The sequence below is a fragment of the Anser cygnoides genome, chromosome 5 (genome assembly GCF_040182565.1).
Source record: "Anser cygnoides isolate HZ-2024a breed goose chromosome 5, Taihu_goose_T2T_genome, whole genome shotgun sequence".
In the NCBI taxonomy this organism is placed as follows: domain Eukaryota; kingdom Metazoa; phylum Chordata; class Aves; order Anseriformes; family Anatidae; genus Anser; species Anser cygnoides.
In genome coordinates, this window is record NC_089877.1 from 31,733,977 (window position 1) to 31,755,896 (window position 21,920).

A 21,920-nucleotide genomic window follows, 5' to 3' on the forward strand; every position below is an offset into this window, starting at 1 on the left:
CTCCCCAGGCTGAAGGCGGCCAGACCCTCCATCAAACGGTTCGAGGCGGCCGGGTCGCCGCCCGCCATCTTCCCGCGGCCACAGCGACGGGGACCGGGGCCGCGCCACCGCCGCTCGAAAGAGCGCTCCCCTGCGGGCACGCGCCGTGCGCGTGCGCGGGGAGGCGGGGCCGTGCGCGCGCGCGCCGCCGCCCGTTGGCCCCGCCGCGGAGGCGCCGGAGCGCTGCGGGCGCGGCTCAAGGTGAGCGCGAGCGCCGGGCGCGCGCGCGGGGGGCGAGGGGAGGGGGCGGGCCTGAGGGGCGCCTGAAATGGCGGCCGGGACGGCGCGTCAGGCCCGGGGCCGTCCCCTCAGGGGTGAGCGGCTCCCCGCTGGTCAAAAGAGGCTTCGGGATCACTCAGTCTCCAGAAAAGGAGCGTGAAGCGAGCTTTATGGAGCCCGCCGACCAGGCCGTGGCCCAGGGTCCTCTGTTAAACCATTTTCAGCTACTCCAACACAAGTTAATTATTGAACAAAAAAAAGCAAAGTTTATACAGTCCATCTGCGTGTAGACAGGAGTCTGTATGCCTACCGGAGTTTTTGATCAGAGTTTTGATTGGAGTTTTGTATGTCAGTCAAGTTTCACACAAAGCTCAGCAGTATTGCGTGTTTCTGGGAATGTCAAATAAAAAGGAGGCTGGATCAAGATCCTGCTACTTCTTTACTTCTTTTTTTTTCCCCACCAATTTCTTGAGGGAAAGACTGCAGCCTGAGCTCAGCCCTTACTGGGTCCCTTCATGGCAGTCCATATTCAGTCTGGCTTCTACTTTTTGAAAGCTTTGCAATTTAATTAAGGTTGTTCTAACGTAGAGCTTTTAAGGGGAGTGGTGAACAAAAGACTTTGGTGACTAATTCTTTTCATTCACTTTTCTGTTTCCATTCTCCTCCTTTTACCAGTCATAGTTACTTTTTTTTGTTCTTCTTTCTTTTTTTCCCAGTCCTAAGGTTCTTGCCGCTCTTTTCCATCAGTTTTTGTGGTTCCATATCCTTATTCATCATTCCCATTTTCTCCAGTCCTATCTCTCCATTATATTTCTTCTCTGCTTTGCTAGCCTTTAATTGCCGTTCTTTTTGTTCTCACCAATTTGTAGTGCTAGTCCTTCCTTACTGCATGTTCCTCATTCCAAATAATTCTTCCTTGAAATTTCTGCCTTTTTTTTTTCTTTTTACCAGCTCTTCCTTTTTTTTTCACCAGAATGCACCTGGCATGGGCTTTGACAGCTTGAAAGCAGCTGAATTATTTTGGCAAAAGTATATGCAACTGAAAACAGTGTTTCGTGGGCAATCTTGGAAACAGGTAGTTCTCAGAACCAAGCCAAGGACAAACAAACCAGAGCATTTTAATGCTAAGGAATCTATTTATCCTTTTTAAAAGGAGTTGCCATGTGTCTGTTTGCAAAATGGGAGAAGAAAGACAAGGGGAGAAGGGGGTAAGAATAAAACTGGGCTAAAACGTGTTTGATAGTGCCCTGGAGGTACTGCTGTGCTGCCTAATGCTCCTCTACTCAAAAGGTGGGTCAGGTGATCTTGACATAGAAAGATGATGTTAAAACTCACAGTTAATTTTTACTCCATTTGGTTTAAAGAATAAAAATAGCTCTGTCTATTTTTTTTGGAAAAGCTAGAATGGTAGTACGTGATTTCTTGTAGGTCTTTTACAATTAGAAAAAATAATAAACCAGAAGTGTCCTTAATATTTGCATTACACATATATCAAAAAGGATTATGTATATGATCCAAATCTACTTTATTTCACTTAAAAAAATCTGTGCTCTTTCTCCAAAAGCTTTCCTAGGTCAATGGTGCTAAAGGATAGTGCCTTTACTTATTTTCTTCATTCACTTCCCAATTGTTTAAGATGTGAAGAAAGTTTGATTGTTTTGTATTATGTTATGCTATTGGTTATGCTATTGGTGTCAACATTTGCATGTGTAAGATGGTTATTGACTTCCACTGTAGGATAAGTGCAATCACGTTTATAAGGAAATGTCCATCTCCAGTGTTCTATTTTACTGTGTCAGCTGTCACAGAACGAGTGGCAGTTCAGTTGCCAGCCTCTGTTTTTTTCTGTCCACCCACTCACAGTATCTGGAAGGTGTTCAGATTGAATTAGTACACAGGCTTCTCAACCAAAAGGTGTGAAAATGGCCCGGGAAATCAATAGCATTGTTGTTCCCTCAGAACTTCTGTCATTCAAAGAAGTACTCTGAACTTACATTGTGTATTTTTCCACCCTCATCTTCCTGTGCCAGTCTGTATTGCTTTTCCTTTGTTTTAATTTGTTAATAGTTTTATTGGGCTTTTTTTTTTCTCTCTCTGTAGAATAGTAGAAAGCAGATATTTCATGTATGTGTTAGGCATAATAAAAATGCTTTTCATGATCTCTTGTTCAGATTGGGTTTTTGTCTTTGCATAATAAAGGTATTTAGTTTCAGGACAACAAAAATAGTCAGCCATGCAGTTTTGAGAGTGGACCTTTCTGTAAGGCAGGAGCTGTACAGCAATTCTGCCTGTTCTGCATAGTTTATAACCAGTGGATCAAACCCTTAATACCATGGGTAGATTTGCAGTGAATATGAATAGTGTTTAGAGGAATGATTTGCCCAGACTTCATGTGAACTGTCACATCACTGTTGGTTTATATTCACTGCATTCTTCACTCATTGTTTCTGCACAGAGCAATGTCATTAGTGGCCATAAACTTACCCCAAGTTCTGTATGTGCATAAATCATTTACTGGAGGGTTTTAAATTACACTAGATACATCTGGCAGTTTATAAAATGCTCATTGAATTAGCACAGATTCTGAGATACTAAGACAATTGCTCTGAGGATAATAGCTGGACCACTTGAATGTAATTTTGTTATGCAAATGTTATCAGCCAAGCTAGTCTAAGAGGATTCAGGTACTCAACAATGCAAAATTCAACCATTTACATTCAAGTTTACTCAGGAATGACATGGAATATAAAGTTAAGATATGCAATTTATTTTTTTTCATGCGTTATAAAGCCAGATGAGGCCATTCTGAGAACAGATCTGCCCACTTCAGTGTTTTGAAGAGGAATTTAGAATTTTGTTCTGAAAAATATTTTGTGAAATAATTTCAAAGCAACATAATCCAGACAACACAGGAAATCTGAACATGGAAGGTGGCACTGAACGCAGAATTTGCCAGAGTTTGTCCTAGGCCATCCTTCCTCTTAGGATTTTAGCTGAGTATATACATTACAGAGATTGTATTAACTGTGTGGGTATGCAGTTCACAAGTTAACTTTTCATCTGCAGTTGTTTTATATGACTCTTGGACATGAATGCTGAAGTCATTGAGGCCCATATTTTGGCCCCTCTTTTCAAATTCACAGTGAAGCCAGTATGTGGCCTGTGCTTGGCAATTGCTTTGACAGGGTATCAGTCCACGTCAGATAAATCCAACTACAATAGAGCCAAAAACATTTTGTAACCCACTGTGCCTTTTGGCTGAGCTATCTGAAAAGCATGAGCTGTGGCAGACATCAGAAAGACCGGGTGAAAGACCAGGTGAGATTCTGGCACTCTGGAAGTGTCTCTGCAGGATTTCACGTGTAGTGAAAGTGCATTTCAGATGAGCTATTGCATTTACATTGATTTGGCGGTTCGTTCTTTTTACCCGCCACGCTCGGTGGCTGGTAATGAGGTTGCAGTTGCAACCAACGCCAGCAGAGCAGTGGATGAGCCAAGCAGTGCCTGGTGGGATGCTCCTGGCTGAGCAGCTGCTGAGCTCTCCCCGTTTGCTGCCTAGGAGCGGGGGGCATGTTATGTTTCCCACGGGATTTGTAAGCAGTGTCGAAACATTTGCGTTACCTAAACCCTGTCCCCCCATTTCCAAATTGCGAAGTACTTTGCCCTATATTCTTTCTCAAGGAATTTTATGTTTCAGGCCTTCAACAATGTTTTCCTTTGTAGGAACCCGGTGTGAAATTGCTGCAAAAGCAGGGATGATTATAGAAAGAGTAGTGCTGAATTCACGCCCTGGTATGTATTCCTCTGCAATCAGGGAACGATGTGTTTGTCATGGTTGCCTAATACTCCAAAATGGTGAGAGTAGAAACAGAAACTAACAAGATTTGCATATCTTAATATTGTATGCAGCAATAAACAAAGTTTACTGTGAAGTGTGTCTATTTAGTTTGTATATAGAGGCTTCTAAACTTTTGGGTGAGAAAAAAGAGATAATGCATACATAATATATGAGAAAGCCCTAAGTGTGAGAGTCAAAGCGAAGAAAGTTTTTCAGGCATTGCTTTTTAGTTCTGACATTTGTTCTTTTTGTAGAGGTAACAAGAGTATTTTATAGCTGTTATTTTTTGTTTTCTTTTAAAAATACTGAATTTTTCGTCCTCCCATGCTTCAAAATGTTTGGTTTTGAAATCCACAGTTTGAGAATGTCTGCTTCCTTGCTTTCACATTTGTATATGCCAACACAATTTTTTGAATAGTGAGTTTACAAATTGTCAGTTGCAGAAGAACCACATGTGTGTATTTTTTTTTTGGAGGGGTTGTATGTTGCTAAATGCAAAAATAGTCTTGGGAGGTAAGAACTATTGTGTATCCTGAAAACACATCTTTTCTAATGCAAATGAAATTTGATAGCAGTAGCTTTCCTTTTTAAAACGTAGATGTGTGTCTGGCTCACTCCTTATAGTGCCAGTGGTTGCAGCTATGTGGGGTTTTTTGTTTATTTTTTTTTGATTTGACTTAATTGTTCATAAAAATGATGTGCAATAAACGACATGGAAACTGCTGGTCGGTGCAACAAATGTAAAGAGCTCCTTTTCAGATGGAGTAGGCTAGACTTGAAGATGTCCATGTATATTCATAAGTAAAATGCACAAAATCTAGATCAAAAGGTTGCTTGCACATCAGAACAGACATGGCAAGAACAATCAGAAGAGTGGTTAATGTACGCCTCTGTGTGCTAAATACACTGGGTGATTTGAAACAGGTTAGATAATACTTCATTAGCCTCTCGAGTTCCTTTCTGTATAAATTAGTCCTCATTAGTCAGGAGGGGTTAACTAGGCATTTTGGAAAAGTCGGAGGATTAGTCTGTTTTGGGGGTGGGCCTTCAGTGTGGGTGGTGGGAGTGCACCTGTGTAAATCTGAGCCTGTGGTACAAAACCGAAAATTTGTTGGTAGTTTTATACCTGCCTCAGCATATAAGGTAACATATTTTAAAAAGAACTGCCTTAACAAAAAAGGCCTTCTCTAGTTATTAAGGGAAGCTCTACATTCAGTATATATTTGTTTCATTTGAAAATACTTCTAGGTAAGAATGGAGTGCCAGTGGCTGAAAACTTCCGACTGGAACAAAGTACTATACCAGACACAGCGCAAGAGGGCCAAGTACGTGTTAGAACCCTGTATCTCTCTGTGGATCCCTACATGGTAGGTGATGAGCTTACTGCTAAGCCAGAATTTCTTTAGAAATTACCTTAAACTCTGTTCCTGTTGTGATGTTTAATACTGAAGTTAACAATTGTAGGACAAATGTACCTCTGGTATAACTAAGTAATTCAGTTCATTCCACTGGAGTTATATTGGGAAGGAATTTGGAGTTAATGTGCTTGTGATATATATAGGAATATGACTTTATGGGACCAGAAAGAGACTCTGAGCCCTGATATATTGTTACAGAATTGTTTGTGTCAGCTTTATCTCAACTGTGCCTTTTTTGATACACATTTACTTTTTTTTTTTTTTCCCTCATGGAAAATTGAAGGGAATGAGTTTGGAGAAGAAGGATATGTCATGATGAAGCAGGAGGGAGGAAGAATATGTCATGGAAAGAATTATAGGCAAAGCATGTAAATGATTCAAGTTCAATATTACGTAGATATTGTCAATTTTGCTTACAGATGAAAGTCGGATTTTCTCCTTAAGTGGGTGATGGCAGGGCAAAAATGTAGCAGTACTTCGTAAGCAATGGAAACAGAGAAGACTGTTGAATGGATCCATAATCAGCACTTACACCTAATTCTGCAGAACTGTGGAAATCCTGTGTTTGGGAGACCTGTAGATTGAAATGGAAGTGAAGGCAGGGTAGGAGGAGAACTAGACAGACCCCTGTCTGTTACTATGTAAAAGTTTGCTGTACAGAAAATGGTGATCATTTTTTCCCTACATTGATGGGGATAGTAGAAAAGAAACAGTCTTAATTTCAGGTAAGTATACTTAGTTTAGAAATTAAGAAAAAAATTAAAAATACTGAGGTACTAACTTTGGCTATATGGGGAGATAGAAAGAAAAGATTTCAAATTTCAAGATGTTTCATTAAATGGTCCTCTGTGACGGATACTCTAAATATATTTTCTGTTCGCCAATGCGTAGATTCGGACTTAATGGTTCCTGAGTTTATTTTATTTTATTTTATTTTTCCCTATCCTACATTTCTATGATTCATCCGGTTAAGGAATGGCATTTAGGAGATTCTCATTGGGTCCAAGCCAGTTGTCTTTGGTTACGAGACTGACTTTGAGGCAGTGTCTGTAGAATGCATTTGGCTTTGGTAACACTGCTGAAGGAGATTAAAATGATCTGTCCTTTGTACTGAGTGAACAAGAGGGGAAAGAGAGATCTAAGAGAAGATTATGAGTATTTGGGGCTTATTGAGAGATTTTTGAGTAGCCCATTGTGTTTGATGGTTTAAACATATCTCATCCCCAGCCTCATCTGAACTTCATATAATCAAACCATGTGTTGCACCAGAGCTTCTCATTAAAGCCTTGTCTTTCAGCGCTGCCGAATGAATGAAGATACAGGCTCAGATTACCTCCTGCCCTGGCAGCTGTCTGAAGTTGCTGATGGTGGGGGCATTGGGGTTGTGGAGGAGAGCAAGCATAATAACTTTGCCAAGGGAGACTTTGTAACTTCCTTCAATTGGCCCTGGCAGACAGTGGCCATTCTGGATGGAAGCTTGCTACAAAAGGTAATGTAAATGTAACCCCCCCAAATCCAGATTGTCACCATTTTCTTTTCCTAAAACTCATTTTTATGTATTTATTTTTTTTAGCAGCTAATTATACTGTTTCTTAATCAAAAAATAAGTTGGTGTTATTGAAGAAACCAGTTCTCACAGGGTAGACGTGCTCACAGGTGGCCAAATCTGCATCAATTTTCTCAATCGTTGACAAAGAAAAATGTGAATTCATTTGCTGGTCATCAGGCATGACAGTATTATTTCAATTGTTGTATTTTTAATACATTTCCTTGAATCTGCTTCTGCTAATTAATTTTGTTAGTTATCCTGATTGTAGGTAGACCTACTCCAGGTCCATGGGAGTGTAGTCAGAAGACATGAAAGGCTTTAGATATGTTTAATTTAATTTATTTCACTAATGTGTTAGTGAAAGCTTGTACTTGGGATTTTACACCCACAGAAGAAAGGATATTCAACGTTAAATTGAACATGGGGAGGTAACGGTGGATTAGGTACATTGTGTTCATCCTCACGTAACACAGAAAATTTTAGTTGAAGAAGTTTATTAGAAATTGTACTTTTGTACTTTAAGACCCGCTGTGCCGCTGATCTGCAATCCTAATATTTGCTAGTGGTGCTATTTCATCCTATATATTAACATAGGGATAATTTACCATTGCCGAAAACTTCTTATCTCCCAATCATTTTTTGATACTTCCATAATTTAAGTTCTTGTGAGTGCCTTTGCTTGAAAACTTTTTTCTAAAACTATGTAAATATAATCTTTGTTTCATTTTGTGTAAACTTGTTATTAAGGTAGAGACAGTTTATAGCTAGCTTATCCTGGCCCCTTGAACCTTGCTTTGTAAATATCCTGAGTTAGTCTTGTATCATTAGACAACCAAGTAACAGCAAAACTTCACCTTAAAAAGAAATCCAACTCTACCATGTGTTTTTGTTTTGTAGCTTGTTCCACAGCTTGTGAATGGATGTCTTTCCTACTTTCTTGGTGCAGCCGGAATTACAGGACTGACGGCCTTGCTAGGTATAAGAGAGAAAGGACACGTGACTGCAGGTGCAAATCAGACGATGGTGGTGAGTGGAGCAGCTGGTGCCTGTGGTTCTTTGGCAGGCCAGGTAGGTTGGCTGAAGACATAGAAATGATACGTGGTCACTAAGTTTGTGTCCTGAAACATGCTGGTTAGTAAACATACAGATAAAATCATTATAAATATGATTAAGTATAACTCCATCGAAAGGGCCAGGTTTGCAGATCTGGCTCACACTCTCACTGAGAGATTTGAGGTGTGAAACTTAAGTTTCCTGAAGCTGAGATAGCAGAAAATGGTCCAAGGTAAATATAGTAGATGTTATAAATGCATGTGTTCGCTACATGTTTATACTCTGCCATTTGAATGGTCTTTGAGTTGACTGGTAACTTTCATTTTTTCTACCTTAGCAAATGTAGGAAACCTTCTTCATGTTGTTTTCCTTGACATTCATTGTATTTTGAGATTTATGACCTTTCTATTCTCCTCAGCTTTGCAGAACATGTTGTGGGTATGTTTCTGTGCATGTATCAACATTTATATATCTATATGTACATACAAACACAACAGGTATCAAGCCAGCTTAAGAGTTACTAATAAAGACTATTTGTGAACAAATCTATAAAGAATGTATTTAACTTGGTTATTGTTCGATCTTTTCAGCCTTTTTTAGCTCTGATACTGTACTTTACAGATGGTGATTTTATACTGTGTTTGGCTCTCCTGTACTTTCAGGCATTGGTAGTTCTACAGTCTAAAGCTCCTGCAGTCAGTGACTTTGGAAAGACAGCATATTTCTGTTGGGATCTGCCCCTTCTCCATGTGTGAGGAGGGAATATAAAGAGGCTCTTTTGCTTCTATTGTCACGTGAGATGGGAGTGTACACTAAAGTTTGCCACCTGGGTTTTAATGGGATGGGGGATAAGTGTAACATCACTTCATGTCCCCTCAGTGGCACATTTATGTGTGGGCAGATGAACAATCTAACTTCTCTTTATTGTTCTTTTTTTTTTAAACTGCAGATTGGCCGTCTGGAGGGCTGCTCTAGAGTGGTGGGTATTGCTGGCACAGATGAAAAGTGCTCCATTTTGGTCTCAGAAATGGGGTTCAATGCTGCTATCAATTACAAGAAAGAGAACGTGGCAGAGCAACTACGCAAACTCTGCCCAGGTGGTGTGGATGTTTACTTTGACAATGTTGGTGGAGACATCAGTGATACAGTTATAAGTCAGGTGATTATACCAGCTGTCAGGTTTATTCTCATTATTCTCCAAGGTCCACGCGCCCAGCTTTGAATTAATTCACACTGGAGACTGGCATACAATACAGCAGAACCGGCTTTTCACTTCATTGATATAACCCTGGTGCTGATCCTCATCCTGAGGAGAAATCAAATATTTGACATCAGTGCCTGTCGTTTGGGCTAGCCTGGCAGTACAGTAACAGAAACGTAATTTCTGCTTCTGATTTCTTGCTTCTTCCAGGCCAGCAGCCTTGGTAATGTTCTTATCTTCTTTTCGAAAGCTTCTCTGTCAGTGCAGTAGTCTTGTGTTTTGTTAGCTTTGGTTTTCTGGCTTCACAAAAGAGCAGCTCTGCTGGGCCTCCATACAGGCTCTTGACCAGCCCTCTTCCTTGTTAACTTGAAACTACAGTTTCTGTCTCATGGCAGGGAGGCCTTGGTGGCAACCCCATCTTTGGGATCTTTAAATCGCAGTCCGTATCCAATAGCTGTATTCAACTTCCTTTGTCCTACTGTTCCCTTCTCCTGAAAAAAAGAGGCACATATTAAGATAACAGATTCTTGTATTCCTCACATTAAATACCTTATTAAATGCTACATATGCTGTATAGCATTTAGTTTTCCACTATTGGCCTGCATTTATCTAGTTAAATGTTGTCACACATTGAATGGAACTGCATGCAATTCTCCCACTCTTTTCTAGGAAATGTGACTCTCGATAAGGACATTTGTGTGAACATTTTGTAATATATTTTAGTGCATCTCTAGAAAATGTGTTTTTTGAGACCAAGGAATGTAATTTATCTCACTTTGTGCTGTCCCAAACAGATGAATCAGAACAGCCATATCATCCTGTGCGGACAGATTTCTCAGTATAACAAAGATGTGCCTTATCCTCCCCCACTGCCTCCTGACATAGAAAAAATACAGAAAGAAAGGAACATCACAAGGTACAGTTCTCCTTCAGAACTTGCAAGCAGGTTCCAGGTGGATTGCTCACATGACTTTGTGACTGATGTTTGGAAGATATTTTGCAGGTCCACACTAGGCACATGTAATCGGAACAGAATGGTGCCATACTAAAAAAGGAAGCTAAAATCAGAGCGTCATTAAATTCTTTCTTTTCATTTGCCTGTATCAGCATAAAATTGGGAAAGGATATTACTACATTTTAACATAGATGTCTGATGTTGTGTTTTGTTTGTGATTGCTTAATTTAGGCTTGGAGTCTCTGAGAGATTCTTCAGGATGAGGGAAGGTGTTGCCATGGTTCTGTTCTCAGATGTTTTGCCACGTGCCATCTCTCCAAGTGCAGTGGCCCAGAGAGAAAATCAAAAAAAAATTTTTCAAGGGAAGGATGCAGCTGATGCAGTGACTGTATTGAAATCACATTTTTATTGTTTGGGTTTTCATTAGATAATGGGAACTTTGTATACAGGTAAAACATTGAATTTTTATTATGACTCTTGGGATCACTGGATCTCTCATGAGGGTTCAGGTGGAGCTAAGGCAGACATGAGGATCAAAGTCTTATGAGATTTTACGTTCAGTGCATTGTAGTACAATTTTCACAGGATTTAGTAGAAGGCAGTGGAGATTTTGGTCAATACATTGCTATAATTATCATTTTTGATGTTCATTTCTGTTTCTCTTGGTTGCTATGGGCAGACATGACAGTAGGATATGCAAAAATCGGGATAGCCAGAAAGTTAATTTATACTTGCCATGTAGTTTCAGGTTTCAAAATATGCTTACCAATCTCTTAACTCAAGGTTCATTCCTTTCTTTCCCAGAGAACGTTTCTTGGTGTTGAACTACATGGACAAACAAGAAGCTAGTGTGCTACAGCTCTGTCAGTGGATCCAAGAGGGTAAACTGAAGGTAGGAATTTCATATTTAATCTGTGGCCTTTGATATTATCTCCTCAGATTGTGGTCTGCCTACAGGAGACCATCTCTTACCATGCCTCAGGAATGAAGAGAGATTTTCTTAAGAATGTTTAAGTGTACCTGAAAGCTTATTAGGTAGCACTGTTACAGTGGATGCCTACTGAGGATGGTGTGATTGTAGTATGACCAACATGCTGCTGCTGTCTGCATTCTTTCTTCCAGCATAGGGTGCAAGTGCTTTTTGACTTAAGGGATCAGGCCTTCAAAAATACTTCTTTATTTAGTGTCCTGAATGCTTTCAGGGATCTCATCTGAAATTTTGTTTCAAGCTTTGCAATCACTATTTATTATTTTGTGACAGGTAGGTTCTTGCTATCCTTCTCTTCCTTGGGAGGTCTTTCTAAATTAGTTTTTGGTTCTTCAGGAGACCAATAAATTTCCCTCGGAAAATCCTGAGATGTGAAATTTTGGCAGGTGCACAAGCGTTCCAGTTCTGATGGAAAGACTAAACTGCCTACAGGTTTATCAGAAAGTATTTGCCTCTCTCTTGATCAGAGAACCTGGCCCAAGTAGAACACTATTCATTGTAGCAAGAGAATCTATTAGATTTGGTGATTTCTGTGTCAGTATCATTGAATATTCTGAAATAATGTTAATCTTGTTTGAAGAAAGCTAAGAGGACTTTTTTGTATTGACAGGTCAGAGAGACTGTGATAAAAGGCTTAGCAAATATTGGTGGTAAGTTTTTTTACACCATTTTCTAAAAATAAGGCTAAGTGCAGTGGCAGTAGAGGCCGTTTGCCAATTCAGACTTTTAAAAATCTAAAACATGATTTTAGTATTATAATAAAAAATGTATTATTTTTCACAAGGTATTAAAATGTTCTGTGAGAAAGTTATTGTACGTTAAAAAAAATTATTGGATATAAATTTTGAGATTTTTTTCCCCAGTTTTATTATTTGGGGAAGGAGGAGAAGGGTTAAAGTGTAAACCTTAGGAGCTCCCAGTCATCCTGATCTTACAGGTTTAATGGGCTGCCTATTTCTTGGAACTTGTATGTAAGAAAAGGGTATTTTGGAAACTTCAAATTTATGCTTTAGAAAAACAGTCTCTAACAGTACTTGATCCTTGATCTGCTAACAAAAAATAATATTGAAAGGTATGCACAAGGAAAGGGAAAAAACATCAGACATGTCCAAAAAAGAGGTCAAAATTAATTTCTTTGAAGCCTATACTCTCTTCCTAAAATCTGTAACAAATATAAAAAACAAGGGAGTCTTGTGACTCCACTGAGACCAAGCTAAAGAGCTAGGTGACTCAAGATGTGCTGTAAGATTGCATCCCTTTCAAGTAACAGGAAAGAGTATGATGTAGCCCATTTAGTCTTTAGTCCAATAAGACTGGAATAGGCATTAGCCAAAATGTACAGATTTACTTTATTTCTAATTGTTGCTACTTAGTGGTACACATATGTATTTTGAAGGAATCTGTTTAAATGTAGCAGTCATATTTAATGCTTTATTTACTCAAAGATCTATTATTTTGCATCAATTTGTCAAATTCATTGCACTACACAGAGCATTTATAAGCCTTTTCCCTTCACAAAAATTTGTGAAAATAACAGCATTTGTGGGCTCGCCCTTCATGCCTTGTCTTTCTCTTTGGTGTTTGTATGCTTATCACAGAAGCAACAAATGTAATCATTAAATTGTATAGGGCCAAAAAGGTACTTAAAAATACATATTTTTAATTATTACACAAATCTGCCTTTTGCAGTTTATTACAGACACTGTCATGTTTTTTGTTTTTCCTTAATTTGGCATATCATTAAGGATAAGTATGTGGTTGCTCCTGTTTGGGGAACCATTTAGTATGTTTGTTTCTATTCTTCTGTAAAAAAAGAAGTTACTTGGCACATTTTGCTTGGCACTAACTTATTTCATTATTTCTCTTGAAGCTGCTTTCCAGTCCATGATGAATGGAGGCAATATTGGAAAACAGATCATCTTAGTTTCTAAGTAAAAGTCATTGCTTTGGGAAAAAGAATTTGATTTTATCTCTAGTAGTGAGGTAGTTTTACTTATAGTAATTTCTACTTTATTAAAAGAAATATTAAGTTATTCTGTATGTACTGAAAGCAGAGATTCTGGGATGCTAAGGCAGAACCCATGGTAATAAACTGAATAGAGCAGGAAACAGGAATGCAATCATTTATACTAGAAGCTAGTAATATATTTGACATGATTTGACAATTGCCAACTAGCACAATTGCAAATAATTCCTGGGCATAGTTTTGAATTTAGATCATCTCAGGAACTATTTCCAGTAAACAATTTGCATGCAGCCACCTGGTTTTGGACGTTAGAAGAATTTACTAGTGTAGATATGTGCCATTCCCATGCTAGTTTGTCTCAGTGCCCAGGAACTTCTCTAGGAATTTTTAATTTACTAGTATAAGCTTAGTCTGACAGTCCAGTTAATCTGGCTAATCATCATAGAATTTAAGTGTTCTCATTTTTTCAGATAATTGCAATAAAACATTCAATTTCTAGAATTCAAGCTCTATAATGTCAAAGATACTTCCATTTTGGCCTCTGGAACAAATATCCACTGATTACCTTTCCCATTTCTTTGTATTGTATCATTATATACCCTATTTTCAAAGTACTTGAAACCTAATTCATTTACAATTTCATCTGCACACCACCTGAGACTTTCATTGGAGGCAGGTTCAGCTCTAGGGCTAGCTTATTTCGGTGCAACAATGCTCTTTTACCATCTCAACGGGGAAACTTGAAAAAATGAGTCACCATTTCCAAGTTTGATTAACATAACCTCAAGCCAGATGAGAGTGATTCAACTAAGTATGTCTTCAAGATGAAGGAGCAGAAAAGGGAACAGATAATTATCTCAAGGACATGAGAATATGTACATTTAGAAACATTAACCCATTTATTTAGTGAATAGGATCATGACACATTTTGACTTACAGGTTTTGTTTTTAATGTTTGCCTTTATGAGAAGTGCCTCCAAACAGCAGGGTCAGCTGAGTTGTCTAGAGGACGGATCCTCTAGATCTGCTTGAGTCACTGCCTAGGTTCAAACTAAATGGAATCCAAGAAATAGGAGAGAAATGTTATCCAAGAAGTTTGGCATTAGAAATCCTTTTGCATACTGTGGAAAGTAAGACAACAGGTATCAATAGTGCCTAATATAACTGCAAGCAACATGAAAAACAGTCCCTTGATTTCCCAGTGTTGAAGCTGACCATGAAGGAAAAAAGCATTCTGTAGTGACTGATGCTATAAACTCTGAAGAAGAGACTGACACCTGCAATACAGCATTAGATGGTCTAAAACATTCAAGCATACGTTTTTCAACTACCTAACTAGTGAGTGGTTCACTTTCAGCTAGAGTCTGAACCCAGCGTCAACATAACTAACTCAAGCAGCATTAACAACAGTGTCACACTGGGACAGAAACCAAATTTTTTTGTGGAATAAAATCAGTATAATCGTTGTTGGCAAATAAAGACAGACAGCAACAGGTGAATGAAATTCAATGAATCCCTGCTTATTGACTATTTATAGATGGTACTCACTCTTGAAATGTGGGCAATGCAAACTTATAAAACCTTATAATTTGTGCATGTATTAAACGAGAGACAGGAGAAAATACAATGATTCTGAGCACTCTCTCCAGGCTTGGATTCCTGTCACATCAGCTGGATTTAACTGGGAGAGCGCTAATGGGAATACAGCCTTTTCAACAGAACCAGCTGCTCTAACGTGTATGTTGGTATGCCATGTCATGTTGTTTTATTGTCACCTTTTCTTCCTTCTCACATGCACATACTTTAGATTGAAACAGCATCACCCTGTAGACTGGTATGCAATGCACGCCCTGTTCTGCAGTAAAACTTCTGCCAGGCAGCAGCTTGGCCTTCGTGCACTTTAACACACTTATTCTTTCTGAATAAACTTCCTACTCCTAAATCCTAGTTCATGCCTGAAGCAAATATCTAAATGTAAAAGAAAACAACCCACTTCGACACGCAGGTGACCAACAATAAACTGTCCACACCCCAACTGTGAAGCTGGTCCTACCTGTGGATCCATTTGCTACTGCTCCTAAAAACTGTATCGATGCAAGAGTATTTTTACAAGTAAGAGTAGCAGCATTGCCATTGCTGCTGAGCTGAAACAGTATCGATTTTAATTAGTAACGAAGTCCTCTATCGATCAGTTTTTTCAGTTGTTTGGTTTTAGTGTGCCTATTTGTACATGAATGCATATGGCTTTTTAGGCGTGTGGTGCTACCACGATGTTTTCCTATTTCCTTCCACTTCTGAAGATTAAGTGCTTTCTATATACAAATTTCAACATCCTCTAACTTGCATTTCCCTATATTTGGCTTCCTCCAATCTATAAATTTTATTTCAGCTTCAACAGCCTGTTTTGAGAGAAATACCTTCTAGTCTTAAAACTGAGAACCCTTCTGTTTTAGTTCAAGCCTGCTTGAAATGAAGTATATCATAGGGTAGTATCCAAAGTATTCCAATTACTTTATATACCTGTGTATTTCAGAAGAGACTTCAACTATGAGCTGTGGTGAACATGTGTTTTATGAATATAAGAAAGCTATCATAATAACCACTACTGAAAAGGTGTTAAAATGTTTTCCTTTCATATGCTATGGGTGAAGGTGTAAGTCTGACAGAGTTGTGTTTCCAGAGTTGCATTTGCTTGTCCAAAGTACAAATTTTGTACTTTTGACCAGTTTGCTAAAGAGCTACTCCAAAGTGAGCTCATATCTGGCACTATATGAGTTGACACACCTTCCAGGAATGACACTCCTCTAGGAGTTTACTTTTCACAACTGAAAATATGAGAAAATATAAAATTCCCAGCACTATTATTTTCACAGCAATTGCTTAGTAATCCACATGTGTTGCAAGCCTAATAAAGTATGATGATGTGAGGGATGATCTGAAGTGAGATCATGCTGCGATATTGATTCTTACAGAAATAAAGGCAGCTTGATTGCTGCAGCATTCCTGTAGATTAGGTAAGCTATAGACAGGAATAGGGGTTCTGTCAGCATTGGTCCAATGAATATAGGGAGAAAAAAAAAGATGGGGACAGGCATAGTAGACTTCATCATGGTACCCCCAATATTTAGGATTCTCATAGAAGCTTTTCTGTATTTGTGAGTCCTAGCTCATGTTACGTTTCCAGGATAAATAAAAATCAAAAGGGAGAAAGTCTTTTAAACTAAGTGCCCGTATTTGTAAATATATATATATACACATATATTTTTCACCTTAATTTCTTAGTTACTATAACAGTGCAGCTCTTCAGCAATCAGATATTTTGCACTGTAGGAGAGGTCTCATTTAACAGAAGGTAACAAGTAAGTGCTAAGAAAAATCCCAGCCACTTTGGATGTAGCAGATAGTCACAGACTGCAGAAGGATCAGCACCTGTCCCCAAAGCCTTACCTCAGTGATGGTGCATGGCAGGGTATATGATTTTAAGCAAGGGCAAGCATGAAGTCAAGAGTGGAAGGCATGCGACCACAGTAAGGTATTAGAAGTTTGACTAAGCAATCTTTATAAATAAGCATTTCTTGTTACAACTAGCAATAAAATTTAAACAGCATTGAACAGACAGATCTTTAAAAAATATTTCAGTCAATTTTATGCTTGTTTATATTTACTAGTTTTATGCACTCCCATTTCCATCTCTTTTCCGTTTATACTGTGAAAAATTGCTGTTGGCTGTGCTTTAGTGCTAAGCCATACAGTTTAGCATCAGGATTTCATAGAAAATGTCAGAGACACCATGAAGAGAGCTTACCAGCCCCCACATAGGTGGGTCCCACTACAGTTTATAGTAGCAGTTTTAGCAAAAGTGGAGACAGAAGGCAGATGCCTTTCAAATAGCTTCATCCCTTCCTTTTATGTTTTAATGCATCGACAGGGGAAGAAGCAGATGCAGGATTACTTAGTCCCATTGTTTCTAACATTGCTCTCCTCTATTTCTACACTGCCTTTCTCTTCACTGGCTTCATTTCAAAGGGGGATATGTTTATACAGTCCATAAACAAGCTGCCGCAGGATGAAAGATCACAGGCAGAAGGCATTATCCTGCAAGGCTAACAACAGCTGGAATCAACTCCAAACCTAAAAAATAATTTGTGACATGCAACTGGAAACTCTTTAGGAAAAGCACAGACTGAAAAACAAGTCAAGACTATTTAGCCACATGAATTTTGCAACCACAAAGATAGACTGGACAGCAAAATTCAGTTGTGCAGCACTCCACTCTGGGTGAAGTGGCGGTAAGGGGGTGGCTGAACAGGCCAGCAGCATTGAAAGAAAACTGAAAGTAGCTGAGCAGTGTTTATGCAATAGGGAGGTGCAATTTATTTTTATAGGAGACTGTCTGAGGGCAAATGGTGAACAAAAGTAGTGAGGTTTTTATAGGACTCTGGTCTACCCTCTGCTCCCACCTTTTCTGGGACTGGCTTCTCCATCTCTCTGAGTACAGCACCCTCAGAGACCCTCTCTCCATCCCTACTCCCAGCTCTGGAAGATGGAGCCTTTCCTCTTCACCTCCACCCTGCCCTGCCTGCTTTCCTTGCTTCCCAGGCTGGGGAAGGGGCCAAGGACTCCTGCTGATGGGGGTAAAGTCTGAACAGATGCCGGCACAGTAGCCTTTTCTTCTCCTGGTTCTGGGGGTGACTGGGAAAGGGCAGGACGCTGTCTACCAATGCTCTTCCTACTGGGATGGTTCTGCCTTTATGTTCTACTACGACTACAGAGTGGTCATCTACTCAGCAACAGCAATCCCATTAGAAAGCCACATGGGCAGCAAGCAGCACTTCAAACTGGAAGGGCCTGTTCTGTATCCTCAGGGCAGGCAGCCTGAGCAAGCCTTCAGTGCCCTGCAGGCAGCTGTCTCTCACCTCTCTGGATATCTAAGCCACTCCAGAAAGAAGCTGTTTCCTCTTAGACTTTTTTTTTTTTTTTTTTTAAGATATGCCAGAGATAGTAAGAAAAGCACATGGAAAAAGCCTCTTCCCCCATCCTTGCACTTCCCACCATAGTGACTGCTGAGAGCTTATTATTGGGATCACTGAATCAGTCAGGTCTTCACTAATGACAGTTATAGGAAATTATGCACAGCCATGACATTCCCCTAGGAACTTCCCTCTGCGAGTTTTGCTCAGATCTTAGAGCACTGGTAATGCATGTAAAATAATTGCCTTTCCTTGTTTATATTACTCATTTCACAGCATCTTGCATGTTGTTCACTGATGAACAGAATTCCTTCATAAGCAAAGAGCATCATGAAGAACAATTACATATGCTTTTTCTAAAACTTAAAAACAAAACAAACACATTAAACAAACAACAAAATGTATTTGAGAAGTAATCTCAGAACTCTTCCTTCCAAAAAGGAAATCCATTTCAAGTGCACTTTTAGAGTAGTTTCAAATGGGAGTCAAGTATTTCAAGTCGTCATCTCCAAGCAGATTAAAAATCAAAACCAGAAACAAAACCACCCAAACCTGCAGGGTATTTTAATAGAAACCTTTATACTACACTTTATACTACAAAAGTTATTTTTTTTCCCACAGATCTTACTAATGCCTGCTGGCAACATATAACATATTTCAGTCTGATTCCACAATCTGTTACTTGCTTTGCTCACTCATTTTGTGTAGCGCTTATTTGTCCCCTTAATGAGCAGCTTGGAAAGGATACTCTTGACTTCAGAAGACCTCTGTATTCTTACGGTTAACCCCAACAGCCAAGGAGTAATATTTTAAAAAGAAAAAGAACTATATGCTAGAATCAATAAATGCCAAAGTAATTTTCTTCCATTTAAGTAAAAAAATTAAACTCTTCTCATCCAGAATTCATCCATAAACTGGAATAACATGTCATAAACCATGCAGCGCTATGAAATCTTTCTTACACTAATGCTGATTGATGTAAAAGTTAGAATACATGTTATCTTCTCATGAGAAATGCGGTGTGTCAGGGAGCAAAAGAGCTTAATTTCAAGAGAGGACACAAACCAGGCAATTAATTGGGTCAACACAGGGCCCGTTATCCCTGGAATATCTCACTTTAGTCTACAATGTTGATTAGTGCCTTTTGAGCACCACAGGGCAACAGAGGAACAAAGGTTTATTTATTTTTTTTAATGGAGTGGCTTGCAGATTTATTATAATAGCATCTGTATATGTGTCAGAGGTTATCACTGGTTCCCTTAAGTGACTGGTGATGTGTTCTGGGAGATGGGCTATTTTATGAAACCCATATATATACGAAAATATAAATCCATGTAAATATAATTTTAAGGGAAAGCTCACATACTTTGTGATTTTTGTTATTCACAGTTAAAGTGGGCAACCACATGCTTTTATGAGTAAGGACAGCTAAATTAGAGGCTAACCCCAAGGCTTGTACTTTAAGAACTTTCAGTATTTAATTTATGCAAATGAGAGCTGTTACTCTTGGTCCTATTATATTGTCAATCACTGAGGAATTGGAATTAAGGAATAGAAAGATTGTCAGATTTTAAAACTTACAAAAGTCTTAGCTGTAAGTAGCATTTCTGTTCTAATTCAATTTGCTCTTTTACTATTTTTACTGTTTCTAGTACAGTCGCTGTCTCTTCTAACATACCAAAAATAAGTTACTCTAAATTACATGAAGTACTTCTAATGTTCTACTCACAGCAGTCTTTTGAAGCAGGCCAGAGTTCTCCTTACTTTACAGATAGGGAAACTGAGGCAGGAAGCTTAGCACCTTATCACCTTAAGGTGTTGTTATATAACAAAGAACTATTGTTAAAATTAGGAACTTCACATTTTACAAGAATATACTATTAAAAAACTGCATTTCCCGGAGGAGTTGAGAAGAGGGGCAGAGGAAATTTGTAATTACTGAAGACACAGCTTTTTTGGCTCTGGGTCATTAAGTTCTTCATAAATGTAACTTCTCTATCATTTTTAGACTTAGGAAAAAACAGAAACAAAGAAATGAGTTTCCTAGGTCACTTGTCCACCTGTTTGACTGAGACCCAGAAATACAGTCCTGAGGCCCTAAATTAGGCATAATATAGCCATTAGATCACAGGATTCCTTCTGTCTCTCCCAGCCTGATAACTTCGTCTTCATTCTTTGCTTTAAAGCTGAAGTCTGACTACAACTGGGAATTGCAGCAACATTGATCATTCACAGTCCTTTCACTGGTCGAAAGTGGGAAAATTAGCACCTCAACAGTGGGAAAACAACTATTTCCTCCCAGAGAGGGAGTATGTTAATTAACCAGCACTCTCAGGATAAGGCTAACACCATGGCTCAGGTAAACATACACACAAATACGCATACAGTCACCTAGTGGCCTATAAACTGCTCATAAAAAGCATTATGAACTGAAAACAGAGTGTGTAAGCATAGGACTTACTGGGAAGGCCACACAGCACCTTTGCAATAAACATTAATTCATGAAGACATCTGGTCTGGTCTTGTAGTTAAGTCTCATAGAAATATATGTAAATCTTGAAATCAAAAGCGAAGTTAAGCATAAATCTTGGAGCTTCTTATCAAGATCTATTCACATTTGTCCCAGCATTATAAAAATCAAGAATGTAATGAATAAAAGTAAGTATTACAGCAGTAATGAGCAAACAATTCAATTAGTGATCCATACAGATCTATCTAGAGATTATTACACAATTTACTGTATAGTTTTCATGTATAATGTATAACTGTATTATATAGCATGTATTATACAGTATACTGCCTATGTATAATACAAGCACATAATACATATTGTTATACATTTACAATTTATTACAGTTCTGTAGCGATGCAGGTGCAGCTTCAGATCTTACCACTTCACAGTTGGGCTGTATGGAATTCCAGCAACACAAAACTATAGGTCGTGTCTTGACAGTTGTAAGTTGACAAACTTGGACTACTTTATTGTATTTCAGGAGCTCTGACAGTTTTTCATTTCTACTATGTAAGTTCTGAGCTCAGATGGTTTAAGTGTCCAGGTTTTATAAATCAGAGCTGAGGTCAGCACCACCAGCCACGTTCTCATTGGGGAGAAGAAGAAAGCCAAGGTCCCATAGGTTCGCTGCAAGAAATAGCAAGAATAGACCTGCCAGGCCAGCAGGAGTGCCATTGCCAGATGAATAAGCACAGCCAAGAGGCGTCGGACGTGATGGATGTGAGAATGGAAACTGTGACCCTGGCACCGCAGCAACAGGCACCAGCACAGATAGGCCATTAATGGCATGTTGAAAAACAACATCTGAAAAGAAGAGTAGAGGAAAATAAGACAATGACCAAGCCAAATCTCCCGGGCAACACATATCTGTGCATAGAAAGATAAGAGCACATAAAACTGTCCCATTCTAAGGGATAACTGCAGTTTCTATAGCTGGAATCTCAGGATGCACTTCCAGGACTCTGCAGCTGATACAACTGGGTCTGCCTGTGCCTCAGTCCCAGGCCAAGTATCCCTGCTCACTCCTTTGCAGTGCGTGGCACTGACAAACTTCTGATTCTTATTGGAACTGGTTCAGGGAGCTTGACTGAAATAATAGCACAGTAAAAAAGGAAGGCTTCTGTGTGAGTTTAGCTCTCTGACCCAGCTCACTGTGGTATAAAACAAGTGTTAGCACTGGCATAAGGGAGGGACCCTGACAGAGGCAACACT

General features: G+C 39.1%; 3 protein-coding genes across 10 annotated transcripts in view; 1 reads left to right on the plus strand and 2 right to left on the minus strand.

Annotated features, from left to right (window-relative positions):
* The window catches only part of MIDEAS (mitotic deacetylase associated SANT domain protein), a 78,248-nt gene extending 78,136 nt beyond the window's left edge, over positions 1-112 (minus strand). For 2 of the 3 annotated variants that reach the window (XM_066998709.1, XM_013191763.3), the window contains exon 1: positions 1-111. The gene's annotated coding sequence lies outside the window, so the exon portion shown is untranslated. The other variant, XM_066998712.1, reaches the window with a different exon arrangement.
* Positions 101-21,920, plus strand: part of PTGR2 (prostaglandin reductase 2) — a 27,657-nt gene continuing 5,837 nt past the window's right edge. The window contains exons 1-9 of one of the 5 annotated variants that reach the window (XM_066998717.1): positions 223-240; positions 1,232-1,333; positions 3,982-4,050; positions 5,345-5,463; positions 6,812-7,003; positions 7,961-8,131; positions 9,066-9,275; positions 10,112-10,233; positions 10,504-11,070. In XM_066998717.1, the coding sequence (XP_066854818.1) occupies positions 4,014-4,050; positions 5,345-5,463; positions 6,812-7,003; positions 7,961-8,131; positions 9,066-9,275; positions 10,112-10,233; positions 10,504-10,699 (1,047 nt within the window). In that variant the 5' untranslated portion in view covers positions 223-240; positions 1,232-1,333; positions 3,982-4,013 and the 3' untranslated portion in view covers positions 10,700-11,070. The other 4 variants (XM_013191880.3, XM_066998716.1, XM_048065323.2 and 1 more) reach the window with 4 other exon arrangements.
* Positions 14,103-21,920, minus strand: part of TMEM62 (transmembrane protein 62) — a 25,929-nt gene continuing 18,111 nt past the window's right edge. For both annotated transcript variants that reach the window (XM_066998714.1, XM_048065321.2), the window contains one exon: positions 14,103-21,512. In XM_066998714.1, the coding sequence (XP_066854815.1) occupies positions 21,186-21,512 (327 nt within the window). In that variant the 3' untranslated portion in view covers positions 14,103-21,185. The remainder of the gene's footprint in view (positions 21,513-21,920) is intronic.